At 39.2% G+C, this 21,278-nt stretch overlaps 1 protein-coding gene across 1 annotated transcript; it reads left to right on the top strand.

The window, feature by feature from the left end:
- The first annotated feature begins 1,109 nt into the window (after positions 1–1,109).
- Positions 1,110–17,906, top strand: LOC132555327 (centrosomal protein of 295 kDa-like). Its single transcript, XM_060219684.1, has 20 exons — positions 1,110–1,211; positions 1,630–1,725; positions 2,405–2,509; positions 3,189–3,328; positions 3,584–3,681; positions 3,942–4,039; positions 4,416–4,556; positions 5,282–5,365; positions 5,469–5,568; positions 5,862–6,059; positions 6,336–6,479; positions 6,994–7,316; positions 7,531–7,613; positions 10,072–11,483; positions 11,671–11,837; positions 12,382–12,775; positions 13,278–15,211; positions 15,809–16,049; positions 16,379–17,233; positions 17,770–17,906. The coding sequence occupies exons 1-20, from the start codon at positions 1,110–1,112 to the stop codon at positions 17,904–17,906; spliced, it is 6,852 nt and encodes a 2,283-aa protein (XP_060075667.1).
- The last annotated feature ends 3,372 nt before the right edge of the window (positions 17,907–21,278 follow it).

Here is a 21,278-nt window from a genome sequence, read left to right as displayed (position 1 = left end):
ATCTAAAAACGACAGGTAAAAAGGATTTCCCTGAAAATCCCTACCATAGCTAGAGTTTCATTCAGCACCAGAATGACATGTTCCTTTTTCATGTTTAGTTTACATTAGTATATCTATTCAGTAGTTTTACTTCAGCTATATGATTTTCATATTTCTCCAATTCAAACATTTTATAGCATTAAAACTTGTGAAGGATATAATTTCTGGTACATCAAACTATGACCTGCCTAGCACTTAGTGATATATATATCCTATACATTTGTACTGAATTGATTTCGACCAGTTGCCAGTGTGTGTGGTGGTATCAGTATCATGTATATACTTTGCCATACAGACGTTAGATAACATTTTCTGTACAATGTTTCTGCCCAATGTTCTGTATTTGGATTAGTGGAGATAACTTGAATTCCTTTCAAATTTATGATTCTCAGTACAACAATATGCATCAGAATTAACGAAAATGGGACATGACTGAAAAGCTAATAAAATTTTTGAGGGAGACCTTTGATAATAACTGGAAATGGGCAGTAACCAAATGAACATGATGAAGCACTAGAAATATTCTATCTACGAGTATGTAAGCGTATAATTTGTTCTGATTGCAATGTGAAGATATAGATTATGACCATGAAAAGCTGGTAAGGAAAAATATTCTATAATGTATTGTCACCTAGCCTATAATAATCCCTATGAATTTCTATGTTAACTTTCTCCAGCTTGGAAAATACCTTAAAGCAGGAGAAATGACCCACTGTTTAGAAATGTATGAGAACTAGTGATAGTAATGTGATACCGTTGATTATTTATTGATTAGTTTCACTGATTGTAATGCTTTCGAATGGTTTTACCTTACAATAGTTAAACAGTCCTCGTTATTGTAAGTAAAAGAGATGATTTTATTGACTAAGAAAATATCCCAATATCATAACTTTTGTTGACTTTGAGACGTTTTTCACTGAAATGTTTCTACAGGGTCAGTATCAGAGCAGTCCTACATACTTATTTATAGATATCATTAAACATGTCATAGATATTTTATTATGTTTACATGAATTCCTGTTTGCAATTTTATGAGTAAAAGTTTATCTTACCTGTACACAGGTAAGAAGATGAAGACAAAGAAATTAGGACAGTACCGTCTCAGTCCTAATGAGGAAGCCCAGCTTATCAAGGAGGAGACAGAAAGACGTCGCAAATTACGTCTTGTACAGGTGAGTTATATTTATAACCAATTCAAAGCCATTGTATTTAAATGTATTATATTCTGTAAACATATTTTATTGGTAATTTTGTTCATTTTGTAATGGTACCAAAATCTGATTGTGCTAATTGTAGTTAATTTATATATATATTATATATATGGCAGTTATTGCAAATGTGCAAAAGAATTATTGCACTTATTTGTCTAAAATTGATATTGAGCTGAAAATTGATTGCCCTAAGTTTACTGAATTTTTTTTAATGATGACCTCCAGTCTTGACAACAGATATTTCCTCCTCATTTCTTATGTACATTACTCCTTATATCATTTAAAATCTTCCACACATTCAACATAAGCACCTGCACACTCTACAAGTTAAGTGGGTGAAACTGCATTCCCTAAATTCTGACTTATACTGTCTTTGTAGGTCCGAGAACAAGCCAAACAAAATGCTGCCAAAATCCGCCAGGCTGTCCGACAGGAGAAAGACAGACAAATTCACAAGCTTGCAGTCGAGCTTCAGGTAGGTATTGTGTTTTACATTGACTATAATTCATTTTGTTAGAAACTGTAAAACCACTGATCAAAATACTGATAAATCAAAAATCACAGGTGAAATTTTTTTTCTGCTTTAAGATTATGAATATTCATTACATAATGTTTCTCATTACTATTTTGCACTGTTAGATTACTTATCTTAAAAGTCATACAAAAAAAAAAGAAAAGAAACTAACTTGCCTGCTTTAAAGTAAATTATACTTGGGTATCATATACATCTGAAATCAACTTTTTTCTTCCATTGTCTCCTTCTCAAAAACCCTGAGTTTAAAGGAATTATCGTTGTTGAGGTCCCAAGTTAAAGACAGGTTCCTATGTGTTAAAACCTTTACCACTTTCTGAATCTTGTTTATTGAGACTTCCATGATGATGGTTTGTGTCCAGTAACAAACTTTAGTGAATAGCTATGCTGAGTATTGTTATGGTAAGAAATGAATGACATAGACCAACAGTAGCATCAATGCATTATCATACAAAGTCTTCTTATGGTAGAGTTTTAAAAAAACTCCAATGAATTTGCATTTACCCTCATTTAAATTTATAGATATCAGAAAAATAACAAATTGGCAATAAACTTAGACCTATTAGACTTTTCATTGTAAAAATATGGTGAAATCTGTATTATTTATTAATTAATTTTACAGAACCAAATGGAAAAGGAGAAAGAAGAGAAAGTGCGCCATCTAGAGGCCCAGTATGAAAACTGTCTGCACAGCATAGGTCAAGGTCAATTGGAAGCTGGTGAACAAGTATGTGTTTTAGGCATGGGGAACTCATAAGTGTTTGTGGCTTGGAAATCACAGAGGTGTCTGTGGGTTGGGGATCACAGAGGTGTCTGGGACTTGGAGATCACAGAGGTGTCTGGGACTTGGAAATCACATAAGTGCCTGGGACGTGGAGATCACATAGGTGTCTGTGGGTTGGGGATCACAGAGGTGTCTGGGACTTGGAGATCACAGAGGTGTCTGGGACTTGGAGATCACAGATGTGTCAAGGGCTTGGGTACACATAGGTGTCTGGGACTTGGAAATCACATAGGTGTCTGGGACTTGGAGATCACATAGGTGTCTGGGACTTGGAGATCACAGAGGTGTCTTGGACTTGGAGATCACAGAGGTGTCTGGGACTTGGAGATCAAAGAGGTGTCTGGGACTTGGGGGACACTTAGTTGTCTGTGGCGATCACATTCTTCATACATACACCAGGTGTGTAAGGGGATAGGGATAACATATGTGTCTAGGGAGTAGGGAGCAAGTGAAATGTCTCAAGGCCAATGAACATGTAGGAGCCTCGGGGATAGGGACAGGTCTTGTGGATTGCATTGGGAAAAATCATGTATGTTGTCAAAGGGACCTGTGTTGTTTCTGCTCTCATGGTGTCCAGGGCTTTGCTTGTTGTCATAATAACCTGTGTTTTGTCTGTAACTAGGTCGATCAGGATGAAGAGCGTCGCATGGTTAGACAAATAGACAACAAGAGAGCAGAATCTCGAGGCAAGGCAGCCATGGAAAAGGCAAGACGAGACAAAATATACCAGGAATATGAAGAAAACAAGATTATTGCAGCCAGGTAAATACATGATTGTGGGTCAGATAAAAACTGGGAGGAATTCATTAAATGACTTTCAAGTATTACTGATCATCAAAATCCTAACAAGTAACTGAACTAGTTGTTAAAGTATAACATTAAAATGTTTTTATGAATCAATGGTTAATTATCCAGATGGAAGCATGATTATTCAAGAATCATGACAATAATCTAGAGTGTACCAAGTAGTACAATTGTACAAGACACACCATTCTAACACTTAACATGGCTTTGTAGGAAATCTGCCTTGGAAACAGAGAAGGAGCGGGCATCAAAGATAGCGGCCTTACCAGCACCACCTCCAGACCCTGTCTTAAATCTAGGAGTCCCAAAAAGTAAGTGCCGAACGTCACCTGGGTCTCCTAATTATTCACAACATTTGTTATTCATCAGAAATTTCATTGGAAGGATACTATGACATGATTACTTTCACATTAACCCGCCATCCCCACTGCCCCTATTTTTTCTAAGATATTAATTTTTGAGTACTGTTTTTAGAATAGTCAGTGATGTGTAGTTAATAACTTCTGTCTCTATTAAGTGTGTACAGCTGGTATTGTGAAGAAGACTAACCAATATCTGATTGTATCCCCAGAGTTGTCAGTAAAGATGACCGATGCCAATGCCTTCTCCACGACACACTACCATTTACTGGAGGACTATGCTGTAGACAAGGCTAGCCCCACAGAGCAGGTTAGATTCAGTGTCACACAAAATGAATGTAACACTATCAACATCAACACCAAACTTCGGTCCTAATTTTACTGACAGTACACCCTCTGTACTAATCTATCATGTGTGAATTAGGCTCTATAATAATGAACTATGTGTAATTATGTGTTATTTTTTCAATATTTAGATATTATAATTAAGATGAAATATTGATAGATAACAATATTGTTTCAATTTTAAATCAAATCCTGTTGTAAGTCTTATCTTAAACTGAATATTTGTTGCTAGTTCTATTATATCATCCACCTCGCTACAGAGTGAAAATTATAACATGAACTTTTTTCATTTTGTTCGGCAAAATGCTCTTACTGACCGTAACACTGTGATTGTATTTTAGGAGGATGCACGGCTGGCAGCAGAGGAGGAAGAGATCAGAATGAAGGGACAGGATCAGGACTTAGTTCGTCTACACCATGACCGCCTGGCACGGGCCAGGGTCCGTCACAATAAAGCTCTAGAGGCAGAACTCCTTAGTCATGTAAGTAGAGACCTGGTCAGATAGTAAAGAAAGTACACAATCTCATAAGCTTAAAACATATCACAATATTCTTATCCATTACCTTAAATGATCATTTAGTGAATGTGATTTGTAATATACTTACCAATACTGTTATTTCTACTTGTCTATCATATTACTGTCAGATCATTAATTTTCGAGGGTGTTTTATTTTCCTTGATTTTGTCAGTAATCCTAATCCATGCATTCATGTGCAAAGGAATATTAGTATAAGGAGATTTATTTATTCATTCACAAAATAAGTGTTCATGCTACAATAGTTTCTCAAAAAACAATAAATAAAATAAATAAGTAAACTGTATTTTATAACAATTGCGAAACAAGTTTTTCCAAATCATATTAATCACTCTCGTTGGCCCGGACAGAAGCAGGTGAGAGGTCTTACTGTGGGAGGAAACCAGAGTACCCTGGGAAAACCCACATGATCAGACTTGTTACTCCATACCTTTACACCTCCATTCTGGGAACCGAACCCTGGATGGCTAGGCGTAAGGCAAGTGGGTTACCAAGGTGCCACTCGACCACCCTATTTCAAAAAACAATGAAAAATGCACCCCATGGAGCTTCATGAATTTAAAGTACCAAAGTAGAATAAGAACACATTATATATCTAGGAGAAGACAGGATAATGAGTTAATGTTGCATTGTCTACTTGTTTATATAATTTTATTTTTTGTGATGGACAGGACTACAATAATATCCTGATGGACTTGAGTGACCTTCAGAGAGCTGACCGTGAGCGACGACAGAGGGTGGTGGCCAACATACCAGTAAGTCTGTTGCTAGAATGAGAGGGTACATAGTTAAACATATACAGTATTTGTGTTATGTACTTTTATAAATTGTATTAAAACTACATAATTGTTTAAACAGAAACAAGTGTACGAGCCACCTTACTGTCGCATTGAAGACAAAGAAGACAAACAGAAAAATATGGAGGAAGCCTTTGAGGATATGTACATGGCAGAAACCAGTAAGTGTTCCATTAACTGTCATCCTTCAGCAAAAATTATTTTTGTTTTTCTTGAATTCAAACTATATAAGAGTGTATATGAGAAAAAATTGTCCTTGGTATTTTTGCACCTTCACTGAACACTTTGCAAAGTGTTGAATTTTCTCTAAAAATATGTAATTCATCTTCAAGCTTAATCTTCAGCTACTATATATTTTGATCCTATTGACAAAATGGAAAAACAGGTGGAAATGTCTTCAGTAAATAGTTAAGAAGAACAGTGGCCACCTGTTAATGGTGTCATGATGTTTCAGACTTTATGGGAGACCTGAGTCTGGCCTTGGACCCCCATCCTCCCCCTGAGACACCCTCAACCAGCGAGTCCTTGGAGGTGTCAGCGTTGGATGACTCCCATCTTCCTGAACCAACTCTAGGCTCTGTGCCTTCAGTCCTTAAGGACATGACTAACACCCCAAGGAAAGCTAACGAGAAACTACCAGCCAAAAAACCAGGTAATTCTAAATCTGGGTTTTTTGGGGTTTTTTTTCACTTTTGGAAGTTCATGATGCCAGAAAAATTAAATGTCAGAGTTGAATAAATATGTTTTTTTTATATATATAGAGAATAAAAAACTTTGCCAAAATCATAAACTACAACTTAGACAGGTCATTTGTCAGTTATATTTTGTTCATGTATGAGCTGATATACATGCTACATTCTCCTCTGTTCAGCTAGGACATTTATGTAATATTCAGGAGATTTGGTGATGATGTTAGTCTTCATTACAGAGAAAGTACTTAGGAAATTGATGGACAAAATCAAGACTCAACGTCAAGAGTGGGTATCAAAATCAGTGGGGGATATCCGAGAGGTGGGACGGGAGGGCCAACCCCCAGTCTCCAACGGTTACCAGGAAAATGGCATTGACAAAGGTATACTACCCTTAAACTATATACAATTAACAGTCTCCTCCAAACACAGCCTGGTCCAATATCTTTAAAAATTGTCCTGACAGAGATTTGAATGCTGCAAATGTACTGAAGTTTGTACAGATAAATTTTAGGATATTATCAGTTTTTGCTACATTTCTGAATAGGGGCATCCACAATAGTTGCCATACAACATAAAGAATCTGAAATTAGCTAAAGTATTGTTTAGTTCAATACTTTGAGACAGAGTACAAATATTTCTGAAATACATACATTTATATACAATGAAATGGAAGCAGCTAGCTAATAAACCAGAATATTTGATGTAAGATATAAACAGAGATACAGTGAAACTTGTATCTGTAATGTATGTAAAGTATTTAACGAATTTAAGTTGTCATGTTAAGGTGTTCATATTTGGAGCTCTCTTCATGGATGTGTTTGTAAAAGGTTATAGTTTATATGATACGATAGTGTATTTTAATCTTTAATGTTTGTTTTTCATTTTGTATTATAGCACCAACATTGTCTGAGTATTCCCTGTCTGACACTGAGGTGTCACAGACAGAACACCCGAGGTCTGTGGTACAGCCTGTCGTCCATGGGTTGAAGCGTACTCGGCAACCTGTCCCTGCACGTAGCCATGCCCCTTCCACTGGAGGCCCCAAAGGTCACACCATTTCCACTGGTGATCCGAGAGGTCAGGCCTTATCCACTGGCTATCCCAGGGGCCACGCCCCCAATGTAAGAACTTCATTTCCAGGCTCACAAGGACCTGCTCCCTTACTGCATCCTATGGAAATGGCAGCCAAAATCAGACGGACAGATCCCTATATACAGGTAATCCTAATTGTTCCGGGAAATATTCTAGGTTTGGTGATTTGCATATTTCAGTTGTAATTATAACTTACAAGTCTGATTTTTATTGAATTTCTTAAAACAGAAAATGTTATGGACTTGTGAGGAAGCTTTTGAGATACAGATAAATATGCCATAGGAGTATGGTTTTTTTAATGAAGTTATTATGTAATATGGTGAACTGTTTATTTTTCAGGATTCAGAGGAGGAAGTGAAACCTCGTAAGCCACTAGAGGAGAGAACTGTGGCGGAAATACTGGAGCAGCAGCGCTCGCTCGAGTAAGTAATTACAGCAGACAGTCTGGTCCAAAATACTGCATAATGTCATTTATCCTAAAACAAACAATACAGATGACTTCCTGTCTAAACTCTTACTGTTTGAAATGAAGTTGTGAAGAACCTTTGCATGATAGATTCTAAAATTCAGAGACTTTATATTCCCATATCTTTTTTATCTAATATTTCTAATTTCCAAAGTTTTAATGTGCTGCAGACAAATTAGATAGTACAATAACAGTGGTGTCATTAGTGAAACTGTTATTGAAGATTTCATTATAAATAAGCTATACATTATCTATTGTATGTTTTTGTGAATTTGTGTGTCTTTGGGTTCTTAAAGAAAGAGACGCCTCAAAAATCTGATTGAGAATTTTGCTGACGCTGTCGTTATTCCTTCTCAGGTTTTACATCTGTTTTAGTAATGTTAGGATCCTTTGTCCATATTTGTCTATAATGTCATTATGGCTTAACAAATACACATATAGCTTTCACCTAACCTCACTTTTTTCATTAAAACTTCTGTTTATTAGAATAAAATGTAAAAGGAAGGAATGTTTTGAAGTGAAGAGTCAAACAGTTTGGTATTTCTATCTTGGTTGAGATATGAATACTTGAGTGTTTCTGAATTCTCCTCTGATATAAGGTCATACTTAAGTTGACAGGAGAGATTGTGTATGTAGTGATATTATTTTTCCAGTCCCATTTACAAATTAATGGAGACTGGTACTAAGCTGATGTAAGTATAACATCATGCCAGATGTAGTGATCAACTTTACAATTTTCCTAATTTGATTTCCCTGCTCCTGCATAGATGCAGCGTTAGAGATCGCCTGTTTCTCATCAACATATACATGTATATCATCTTTCCATTGTTCATAGATTCTTGCCATATTCATGTTTATAAATACTATGCAGAACTGAATACTTAATCAGTTTAAAGTTGCATATTTCTGGTAACTTCAAATTGCATTAAATTTTTGGTGCGATTTCACTTGTTTATAGTATAATATTCATCTTTTTATTGCTTACTGCGTCTTTTGCCAACGGAAAGTAATGTTATTTTGTTCTCCCTGCTGGTATATACCTCCGTGCCTTTGTAGTAAAGTTTAGAAGCATGATCATCACAGTCTACTGTGTCAACTTTCATTCAGCTGTCACATTGATGAACAGACAGTGATAGTTGAATCACGATAAAGTGTTGGCCTGAGTAACCACAAGTGAAGTTCTGAGGTGCGTGGTTCAACACCCCCTATCAATAGTGGTTTGTAATTTCTCAGGAAGCTGAGAAATGGACCAATTTGTGCTAACATGGGTTAATCCTTGGGCAAGACACTTTACCCTTAGTGTTCTGGATGGCATGTGATGGGCCTCCTGTATGTTGTTCAGTGAGGTAGCCACCAGCTACGTCAAGGAGACCCTGCCTCAAAATGACCCTAGTTGTTCATAGGGCAATAATTCCAGCAAACAAACAAAATTCAGATCTAAATAGGATGGTATTGTTAAATATATAAATATCACCCAGGAAGGAAGAGGTTTCTCACATACTTACCTACATTCTCAAAGACACTTGGCGAGTATTGCAAGAAATGTATTAGTGATGTTGACATAAGTCTTATAATGTGATGCTGCTCACTACTGGGAATGACTGTTACAACAATATCAATTACATACAACTCCACATTGATACTGAATTATGGTGTATATTAGGACTTCTAGTGATAATTTAAATATTCCATCACTTTTACAGTACCATTGTGAAAATTATCCATATTTTTTTTTAAATGTAGTACAGGTACTAACAAACTTTCTCTTTTTTATGTTTTTAAGTATTGAATATAATGATGAAGTACAAATAGCTGTATGGTACCAAAGAAACCCTTGTAGCATTATTATTTCAAAAATGCACTTTTAAAAAATACGTTTCATTGATGTATTGGTTATGCAATGTTATGTGTTTGTAAGCTGGTAGTGCAGCAGTTTTACCAGTGCGTTAGAGAATGGTGGATTAAGTGTTAATTTTTTTTAAGTTGTTATTTTGAAATATCGTTTCATATTTTGATATTGAACAGTGTATTTGGTTGAATCTTATGTTTTTTTAAATCAAGAAATTTTCTATTTCTATGTCAAGCTGAAGTTACAACAATTGTATCAAGTTTCATAATTCTCATTTAAATTGGAAAGTAATAACAGACTCTTTATATAATGTGATCAATTTTTTCAGATATTGTAGAAACAATTCTACATTAATTGACTCCAGTTTGTCATGAAGTAATGTGTAAGCATGCGGCATCATTTCTAAATCAATATTTATGATGGCACAAAAGGTATTAATAACAATGGAAAAAACACCAAGCTTGTTTTGACAGAGTAATTATAAAAGCATACGATAGAATGAAGTAAGCTATACACATTGCTTTATGTTTAATTCCTCATCTTACCTAACTTTTTCTCTTGGCAGACAACAGAAGCGAGAACTGGAGGCAAAGTTAAAAGCTCTGGATTCCTACCATAAATCTATACTCGAGCCAACAGAGTCTGGCACACCAGCAGGGAATGTTGGGATACCAGACTTTCTAATGAATGGCCATGATCCTCCATCCTCCTCATCATCTGTGAATCTTTCCTCAGCTGGCCTTGTTGCTCATCTTGCCAAAGACAAACCTGGATTTCATGGAATTTCAGAACTTCCCACTCATATGACTGAACGTCCTGTGATGGATTCAGACAGACCAACAAGTGTGTCTACATCAAAAGTTCAGAATGGTTTATCATCTGAAATGCATCATTCTAGAGGTCATTCTGGTAAGGTCACTGACTTCCATCCTTCAAAAGGTCAAAATGGTTTAAAGTCTGACTTTTACCCTCCACTTCCTGTTGGTGCATATCTGTCACCTGCTGCCCGACAACAGCAGACTAACATATTAAACTCGTCACTGCCCCCAGCCCCTCACACCCTGTCTGGTGCTATGTTACCAGGGGAGGGGAAAGACACTAGCCACTCTGATCAAATGAAAAAGATAAGAGAATATCAAATGAATTTGTTAAAGAGGCATGAACACAGTAAAAAAATTCTCTCAGATACAAGAGCTGAAATTGAACAAAGACGTCAGGAATTATTGGAAAGATTTCCACAGTTAGAATTAAAATCCTCAGAGAGTGACAAGTCAGGGAGCCAGGTCAACAGCAGTGATCCTAGTGTGTCAAAAATTATGTCTATCTTGTCTGAGTCAGGATATCAACAAGCTAATGGCCATCGTGAACCTGCTGGTAATAAATCTCCTCCTAAATCTGCCGTCTCTGACTTGTTGTCAAAGTTAGCATCGCACCCTTACTATGCTTCAAGACTGTCCCACGAAAATGGAAAATCTTTGGCCAGCAGTTTTCTAGGTAGAGATATACCACCAGAGAAAGGTGGAGCTATCCCGGGCTCCGAGGCTAGTAAAGGATCACAGATGGACAGAGTGAGAAAGTCATTGTCGTTCAATGATTCTCTACAGGAATCACCCCTTACAGCTCTGCAGCAGTTTCAGGAAGGTGACACAGGTCGTAGTGATCTTGACGACACAGCACTATCATCATCTTCAACTGAACGAGGGAGTCCAGCCCTTCCAGGTCGAAGGTCAGGTTCAGAGTCAGATTCTGACCTTCTGACGATAGCTAGAGGTCGCAATCAAGAGTTTGAGAAAAGACAAGCAGATTTACGGCGACAATTAGGAGATATTCAAAAACAAAAAGAGGAAATACTACAAAGACATAAAACCGGACAAATTCAGTTGATGGCAGAACAGGAACGCCTGCGTAGCAAACTGTCTCGGGCTCAACGACAGATCAACCAGGAGAGTGATACGTCACTTAATCTGTCTGGAAGAGGTCAGTACCTCCTTAACGAAACCTTTTTTCTGTTGTTGTTATCATGTTTCCTAGATGGTGTTGTTTTTGTCTGTCTGTGGTGATAGATGGTGTTGCTTTTGTCTGTGGTGATAAATGGTGTTGCTTTTGTCTCTGCAGTGATAGATAGTATTGTTTGTGTTATATTGGAGAGTGCTGTTTGTTACAGATACCTCCCTGACTGGGGATACCACTGGACTGGAAACATCTGACCTGAGTTCAGACAATTCACCTGCTGGGAAGCATCCCCCTGAGAAACTTGTGGCAGGCCAGCCACCTAGCCGGGGAGCTGTACAGCTCGCTGCACATCGTCCACATGAACTCAGCACCATACATGTAAGTGTGTTATGCCCTCATTTTTCATAGTGTAGCCATCATGTGCTATCTGTGATGAGAGATGTATGTCAATATACAAACACTATTGACAATATATTTTAATAGGCACTCCTTTTTGCTCTTTTTATCTACTTTGTCGACATTTTAGATTTTAACACCCAAAATTTCAGTAAAGGTAAATTTGTAACAAGTTTCTTCACATATGAAATAAAAGCAAATGTATTGCTAAAAAGATTCTTTATATAAGATATAACATTAATTATGAAGTTTGATATCACAATAGAAAAAATACAAACCTTCATCCAATCACATCTATGCTAGGTGCTTTAGCATGTGTGATTAAACAATATGTGTGATGGGCATTATAACAATGATATCAGTGTTGTAATGTTGTCATGTAATAGATAATTACATGTATATAATCTTATTTATATGTATTAGGGCTAAGCTAACTTATCTTACGTATTATATCCTGGATGGATAATTATTGTGTAGAGTTTAACAGTACGATAGTTTGTTTGTTGACATGAGCTCTCCTTTACAGGAGGTAGACACACCTGCCAGTACAAGATATTCCGAAGCCCGTCTGTCCTCTGGACGTCCAAGTCTCACTTCAAGTGAAGCATCATCCACTGTAAAACGTTCAATAGACTTTGACAGACCAACAATACCCGAGGAAAGGGAGCGTGCTGCCACCCCTACTGGTCGACGAACAGCTGGAGAGTCTGGTTATTATACTTCCCAGATAGAAGAGGTGATGAGTAGGGCCCGGGAACTGGACAGTGGACTGCTGGACAAACTAAAACAACAGACCAATGATGTGTTTGCTACACTGGACTCGACAGATGGGCGAAGACATGGTTCACACAGTCCTGCTGTAGGGGGCAGTTTTCATACTCTTTCTGCTGGCACCCTGTCACCATCCTCACTGTCTACAGGTATAACAACCTACAGTTGCAGTTGTTTTTTTTGCTTCCTCTACTTGGTAATAAATTTTGTAGCTCAAGTATGATATTTTATAGCTCAAGTATGATATAACGAAGCTGAAGTATGATATTCTTGTAATATAATAAGTCTCAATTTGCCTAGTTCAATAAAACCATTCAACAATTTCATGTTGTTTCACAATTCATATTAATTTTATTTATTTTGCCTCTAACAAAGTTCATTATTTGGTGTCAAATCTGAAATGAATGTGTATCATTTATCCATGTCAAATTTTCACCATTGAAGCACAAGAACTTGTCTGGTAATACATTATGTAAATCTTTATCTCTTAAAATAGGTTATGCAATCCTTTGATGATGAAAATATCAGCATTGTCATACTGGTGTAAAACCTGCTATCGAATGGATTGTGAAACTCGCAAAAAAAATGTTAACATATTTGGGTCCAGTTGATTTAAGTTTGAAAGATGATCATAACCAACTCTCTTTGCAGGGCCAATTGATGACAGCAATACTTCGCTGCTGTCTCAGCCAGCCTCAGACAACTACGCATTCCGATATGTTGGCCAACCTGCAGGAAAATCAGACAGCGCCAATGGATCATTCCAGAGCCACAAGTCCTGGGTAGAAGAGTTCTCTGGTTATAAGGAGAAATTCAAACCACTGCAACCTGACAGAACATCCACAGGGTCAAACCAAAAAGATTTTAAATCATTACGACCTTCTTCAGAGGATGAGAGAGGAAATTCATCTGATCTCAGTCAGCACACATTGTCAGAATATGATAAGTCACAAGAAGATAGTAAGTCTGGTTACCTGGACCTACCAGACCCGAAACCTTTCCAGGTAGACAGGAGCTATGATGCCATGCATTTCTCAGTAGAGCCCACGCATACCTATCAAAAACCTTTCTCATCCATGTCACTGGACACTTTCGCTAAGAAGCCTTCGATCTCATCAGATGATGGAAACAAGACTCGGTCCTCCATAGAGAGGTTAGCTGAGGAACTTTCTCATCAGGGTCCAGCTAGTGACCGCTCAGGATCAACAAGGTCATCTGCAGCATCAAGTGAAGGTCATGTTGATATTTCAGGTGTGAGAGGGTCACCTGTTGGCCATCATGACCAATCCGATGTTCAGCCATCTATTGACACTACCGGTAGAACTCGTGAAAGTATTGGTTCCAGTGTAAGTGAAGGAATCATATCCTCTTCCAGTTCTTACCTTGATATGGAACTCCATGGTCGTAACTCACGAGATTTTGGGCCTTTTCGACGGGACCGTGACAGTTTATTGATACAGTTACGAGATGAACTTAGAGAGGAGAATCGTAGAGGCCCTCGGATACTCTCTGACAATGAGTCTGTCAAATCTGGCTCATACACACATACCAGTACCCCGTACACTGCTCAAGGGAAACCCGATGCTCCTAGAGCCCCAGAGATTTCTAGACATTCCATTGTGTCCGATTCTAGTAGAGAGCAGGTGACTCCACGTAGTCAAGGGTGGGGGAGTTTGTCTTCATCCTCTTTTAATGAAAGACCTTCAATAAGTTCATCGGGGTCCAGTCAAGCAACAGAGGTACCATCCTCTGTCAGCTTTGGTGGTCCCCCAGGGGTCAGTCAGTACAGCCTGCTGTCTGACACTCAAGGGATTACACTAATTGGCAAGGAGCAGTCTGATCCCCAGGGTCACACTCTAAGTCAGTTTAGTCTGGACACAACAGGTAAGACCACTCGGAACGAGTCTTCACTGACACAGGTATCAATGGATACAGATTATTCTGATGTATCTCGCAGGGCTGGGAAGAGTGCACCAGAGCTTAGCCAGTACAGCTTGGGGGCAGAAGAGGATCTTTCTCTGAGTCAGTACAGTTTAGACAAGACCAGTCCATCTGGACATGGAGCAGACTCCACACAGGGTCTGAGTCAGTACAGTTTGGACAAGACCAGTCCATCTGGACATGGGGCAGACTCCACGCAGGGTCTGAGTCAGTACAGTTTGGACAAGACCAGTCCATCTGGACATGGGGCAGACTCCACACAGGGTCTGAGTCAGTACAGTTTAGATACAGAGTCTGAGCCAGATTCTGAAGATGGCTATGTGGAAAAGAAGTTTGCAAATCTGGATTCGTTGATACAAGAATCTAGAGACATTATTGCCAAACATAAACAGCTGATAAAGAAACATCCGAACCAAACGAATAATGCTGAAACTTCAGAACGTCCAAGTGTTCAGACATGGTCACATGGTCACCAGGAGCATGCATACACCTCAGATGTAGCATCAACAGAGGACTCGTACAAGCTGTCCACAACAACTGCTGGGTCAAGCTTTGATGTGACTCCACTAAGGTACACTGAGGACTCTGCTACCATGGTAACCAGCAGTCAGCCCTCAGCTGCAGATGCTACTAGTCTTGATCAGGTAATTTAAAAGAACATTCAAAATAATTTACATGTCTCTTTTGAAATACAGAAATAGACTTCTTAATTGCTATGAAACATCTCATTTGAAACATTCATGAATTAAAATTAAATAAGAATCATGTGATGTTTTAGAAGACCTAAATGGTTGCAAGTACAGCTGTTCAAAGCTCTAAATTCTTAAGACATAAACACTAAAATTTTCCAAAATTCGCTGAACAAGACTGCAGGAAAATTTCAATAAAAAAATGGTGTATATTTTTAGATTATGCCCTTAGTCTTAACTTTTCATCGTCCTGTTGTCACTTTCAATGTCTAAAATATCAATCAGGAGGTAGCTTATAGTGGTGTGACACACAGTTTACAATACTGGTGTCTTACAAGCTTAGCTGTGAATTAGGTATACATTTCATAAATACTGATGTCTCTACTGTTTAACAAGGAGTAATGTATATATGTACAGGTTCATGTTAATAATATTGATGTCTACAGCTTGGCTGAGAGGCGTATACAGTTTATTGTTAATAGTATTGATGTGTTCAGCTGTGCTATGGGTTGGGTATATAACTTATAAGAAATATTGTTGATGTTACTACAGCTTGGCTACGAGTCCGGTATATCTGAGGAACCAAACCTCACACTAGTCACCCTAAGCTCCAACACCAGCATGGTACAGGAAGACTTCAACCAAACCCCACGGAAGTCTGGCCACAGTAGTCATGGCACCGCCAGTAGTGATTCAACTTTGTCATTTGAGCAGCATGAAGCTAGCATGACTGACCCAGACGTGTCTAACACACACTCAAAGTCTACACAAGACACTTTCCATGATATTGCAGGTAATGTCACAAATACATGCTCAAAGTCTGACAGGAAGTCATAGAAATGGGCAAGCATTGGTAATCCCATCATAATAGGTCATACAATTTACACAAGAAACCTTTGTAAGTAAGATTCCATTGCTACAGATAAAATATATTCACCAAAACAAACTAGACACATTATCACTGTAAAGTTGTTACTTAAGATTAGTTAGAGCAAGTCTAGATATAACAATTGTTGAAGGTAAAATTAATTTCTGTGTCCCTTAATCAAGGGTTTTGATTGGTTATTTAAGTTTTCCTATTATAATTTTGTGTTACCTACAAACTGATTGGGTCTTTTTCAGATTTCACTACATCCAAGTCATATGATAGTCCAAACACTGCCCGGACATTATCTCCACCCCATTATGCTCCACCTCCACCACCCATTGAGGAGAGTGATGACACTGGCAGTGACTCAGGGTCAGAAACGCTGTTTCATGCTGTACCAGTGATGGTCAGTCCCACTATGTCTCTAGCCATGAAATTCAGTAGTCAACAGGAGCCAAGCAAACCACCTGTCTCCTGGTCAAAACTGTTGGATGAGGAGGAAGAAAAATTCACCACAGATAACCAGAAATCAGCTAAACCAATCATTGTACGTTCTGTAGATTCTGGTTCCTCCAGGAATTCATCAGAGTCTCATGTAGCTAGATCTCTTGATTCTTCATCTGCCAGAACATCCACTGAACAGACCTTGTCATCCAGGCCGTCTGAATCATCAGATCCCGGCAAAGACACAAGGTTAGGCAACAAGGTTGGTGAAAGACGGAAAATGTTTGAAGTCTCTGACGAACCTGAAACAGGGAAAAAGAAGTCAGCTCCAAAGGTACCAGGAACCTACCTGAATAAGGCCCTACAAACAAAGAAGGATGGAGGTAAAAAAGTGATGAAGGAGGTACCCAAAGCCCCATCAGCGGGGAAAGCCAAACCAGGTGGTGTTGTCAGTCTGGCCGACTTTTTGACCTCAAATAAAGGTGATTTGTTAAGTACATTGAAGAAAACCCCACCACCGGAATCAAAACGGCCTGGGTCAGCTCCAGCTCCAGGTCCAAAGTCAAAGGAAGCCAATGAGAGTGGAGTGACACGGTCGGTAGGTCCAACAGGGTTGTCCAAAACTCTGGCCTCGTGGAAGAAGAGTCGAAGTGTGAAATCCGCAGGTTAGTATATATATTATTGGTTTCTTTTGTTTTTTGTGTATGTTCTTGAAAGCTAGCATCATTAGAACTGATTTATGACCTTTTTTTTTTACTTTTCTAAGTCCATATCAGGAGAGATCAACAGTGTGATATTGTATAACATCAGATGTTCTTTGAGTAAAACTTTTCACTATTTTGATGGCTACAGACAAACCATAAGAATAAAATGCAATAAACAAAACTTCTGATGAAAGAATAAGTTATGTTATATGTGAGAAATTATGTTTTAGATTGAAGCCACTAGAGAAAGAAGCCATGAACATTTCCTGTTTTACATTAATGTCATTTTTAGGTCATTTGTCCTTCCTTGCCATTGTGATTCTCCTAACTGTTCTCATAAAATTTGAGTGTTTATACTTCTGTAGCTTCTTTTGTTTGTTTTTAATGTATTTTGGTCTATTACCTCAAATCCCCACCATTAATATCACAATAAAATTGTACGTAAATACATTGACTCTTAATTCCAACTCTATAGAAATTTTCATCTGTACACACAGCTCCACCACCGCAGCCACTCCAATCCAAGGAAGTGCCTTCCACTTCTGTTAAAGCTGTTTCTAAAGAAACACCTATCACTGAAGAGGAGCGCAAACGTGCTGCTGACAAAATTGTGTATGAGCGCCATATGAGGTAATGTTTTAGTGCTAGTAATTAGTACTTAATGCTTTTATGTAGTGGTGCTGATGGTCTCTGTTAACTCTACTTCTTCAGATCCTGTAACACTTGTAACTAAATAGCTTGTCATTGGTCTAATCATGCTATAGTGTATTCAATGCTTTGTATACTGGGGTTTCAGTTCATTGGTACAGCCAAAGTTTGTATGTTTTATATGCATGTACAATGTAGCAACTTTGTGTGTTTTTGTACACATTGCAGTTGTTTGGTACTTTTTTTGTACATTGTAGCAGTTTTTTGTACATTGAAGTATATGTATGTACATGTTGTAGTTTTGTGTACATTGCACATGGATTTGTATGTTTTTGTTGTTGTTCTATAAATGTTTGTGTTGTCCTATAAATGTTTGTGTTGTCATATAGATGTTTGTGTTGTCCTATAGATATTTGTGTTGAGCTATAGATATTTGTGTTGTCCATTGAAATGTTAGTGTTGTCCTATGACTGTAGGTGTTCCCCAAGGGATGTTTGTGTTGTCCTATAGATGTTTGTGTTGCCCTATTAATTGTGTTGCATGAAATTTGTCTGTAGATCTGTACCCCTATAACTATTCTAATGATGCTTATACTAATTATAGCACAGCAGGTTAAGATTAAACTGATACTAACTGCAGGTTAACATTAATGCATATACTAATTACAACACTGTAGGTTAAGACAGCTATTCTATTTGAAGCAGTATCTTTATCTAACTAGGGTTAATATTATTTGTACTCATTAATAAGTTCAATCTTAAGAAAAAACTGATTATGAAATTGTTTTACTTGTAATCAGCAGAGATAATTCTGTTATTTCTGGTATCAGTTCAAGTAATGGAAATGAATTATTGAAATTTGTATTGCTAATTTTGATTAAAAGTTGTAGAAATTATAACTATTTATTTATAATGATAAACTGATCAAGCATTATAATATCAAATTTGACATCTGAATTAACATTGGTAATGTCACATCTTATTACAAGTATCAAAATTAATAGTCAACTCTAATTCTATGTCTTAATTAACTAAAAAAGAAATATTACTTCTTATATTTAGTATTTCATTTCAGTAATAATTACCATAACTTTAGTATGCAAATACAGTACCTACACCCATCTTTGTATCCCAACAACAAAAGATTCAAAAGAAAAACAATCCCGCCCTCCCTACGATCCATGAGCCATCACGGCAGGAACGCAGAGTGATCTCCCTTCCTCTTACCTTTATGGCTGCCGACGAGTGCGGAGGTGTCTGAGCTGTGCTTTTCTTACTCCTTCTCTTCGTACTGCCATTGTCGTTTGAGTATATTGTTACTCTATTAGTAGTCTATAAACCCATCTCCCAACTTATATTGTGAAATTAAGTATTGTCATTTGTTTATTTTGACCGTATTTCCGGCCGTTTTTTTTTTTTTTTCCTCCACGTATTCGAGTGCGTGACTACTTGTCTCGTTGCTCGGATTTGCGTGAAGTTGGAATTTGTTTTCTTGCTGCTTTGTCGGCCGTGTTGTACGGCCGTTTTATTTATGCAGTGCAATCTTGCTGCGTACGGTAGGCTTTGTGCTCTCGTTCGTAGTTTTTTGATTGTTCGAGAACTTCGTTTCCGGCCGTGTTTTTACTCCGCGTGTTCGAGTGAGTGGCTACTTGTCTCGTCACTCGGATTTTCGTGAAGTTGAAATTGTTTTCTTGCTGCTTTGTCGGCCGTTTTGTACGACCGTTTTCTTTTTTTGCAGTACAATCTTGCTGCGTACGGTAGGTTTTATGATCTCGTTCGTAGTTTTTTGATTGTTAGAAAACTTTTTATCCTTGTTTTCATTGTTACAATTTTTTATTGTTTCGATGCTGGATAAAGGTGCCGGGTTTACGTCGGGGGTCAGCGCATGGATGTTCCTATTTCTATAGATAATGGGAACCCCATGATACCTGTCCCATTTGCCGACATTACAGCCAGACCTCACTATGTGAACTTTGTTTGCACATGGAGTCTGCTGCTTAGGCTCCCATGCCTTTCCAGCTTACTTTCCGCCGGAAGAGGGATTCGTCCTCTTCTTCCGGTAAGGGAAGTAAGCTTTTTAAGACCTCCCTCCTGAAGTTCTGAACCAGAGCGTTCCTGCTGGGGGTGCTCTCGTTCCACCGAGCTCCGCCCTTCAGCAGGGGGTGGCTCCCCCTGTCCAGGTGCGTCCTGGAGTAGGGGGGGGGCAGCCCGACCCTGACTCGGCGCAGTCAAGGGTCGAATTGGCCGGTAGCTCTCGATAGGCGGCGGTGTTACCGTCGGAAAGGGACTTCCGGTCGAGGTCTCTGATTCCTTCATGGACCTCGGCACGCCAGGTGGCGTCGTTGGTGGGGGCCGCTTTGACTCCGGAACTGTGCCTTCGGGTATAGGTTCAGGGGCCACAGACTTTTTGTCAGGATTGTCTGTGGCTACGGGGATTAGTGACACTTGAGTTCACTAATCCTGGTGTCAGCGCGGGGTCTGTTTTCCCACCCTCACAGGCTTCTGGCTCTGGGACTTCCGTCCCAATCCAGATTTCCCAGTGCAGGGTTTCCCAGGGGGTTTTCCTCCAAGGGTTTGGGGCTTCAGGCCAGGAGTCCGGTTTCCGGTCTCCCTTTCCCCCGGGCTCAGGGAGTAGGGGTGCCTGCGGGCACTTATTCCTGGGTCGCCCAGGCCAACCTGCGGATGGTTTTGGGTACCAACAGTTACTCAGCAGTTACGGGCTTAGCCTGTACATGTCTGGGTTTCCACCTGGTGGGAGTGGCGGTTCATCCTGGTCCTTTGGACAGGATGTCCAGCCCCAGACTCAGGCAGGCCATCTTGGCCAGTTCTGGGGTCACTCCCGGCCCGCTGGACCGTTCCCATTCCCTCAGGGGTTTGGGTTTTTACCCCATGGGTCTTCACTCGTGGAACCCATAGGGGTTGGTCTCTCCTCTAGGAGATGTTATAGCAGTGCGGAATCCCCCCAATGTTCTGCTACTTCGGGGGCCTTGTTGGCCGGTCCTATAAAGGTTTGCCAGACCTTAAGGACTTCCGCCTCCAGCGCGGACCCGTCGGTCTCCTGTTCCCAGGGGTCGGCTTCGGGTCTCCGACCCAAGCCTACAGCTACAGCTGTTGGTCGCGCTGCGTCCAAATGCCATAAAGAGGAGTTCCCCTCTGCGGAGATGGCTCCTCTGGCGGCCCCTGTTCCTCCCAAGGGGACTTCGGTCTCTATTGAGGAGGAGATGGACATCGAGGGTGCGGGCTCGGCAGAGGAAGACGATGTCATTCATCTTTCTCCTGGGCCAAGAGGGTTCACAAGGGGAAGATGGCCCTGAGACTGCTGAAGCTGAGGCTCAGCATGTGCTTTCTGGGATGCGGGT

This window comes from Ylistrum balloti, unplaced genomic scaffold, assembly GCF_031769215.1.
Source record: "Ylistrum balloti isolate Yb309-2 unplaced genomic scaffold, AGI_CSIRO_Ybal_v1 Utg369646, whole genome shotgun sequence".
Lineage (NCBI taxonomy): Eukaryota > Metazoa > Mollusca > Bivalvia > Pectinida > Pectinidae > Ylistrum > Ylistrum balloti.
The sequence above is the reverse complement of the archived record's forward strand: the minus strand, read 5'-3'. Positions and strand labels throughout refer to the sequence as shown.

Coding starts and splice junctions, on each gene's coding strand:
- LOC132555327 (XM_060219684.1), top strand. CDS start 1,110: ATGAAGACAAAGAAATTAGGACAGTACCGTCTCAGTCCTAATGAGGAA. Junction 5,366..5,468: donor GGGTGGTGGCCAACATACCA/GTAAGTCTGTTG, acceptor TTGTTTAAACAG/AAACAAGTGTACGAGCCACC. Junction 7,317..7,530: donor GGACAGATCCCTATATACAG/GTAATCCTAATT, acceptor TTTATTTTTCAG/GATTCAGAGGAGGAAGTGAA.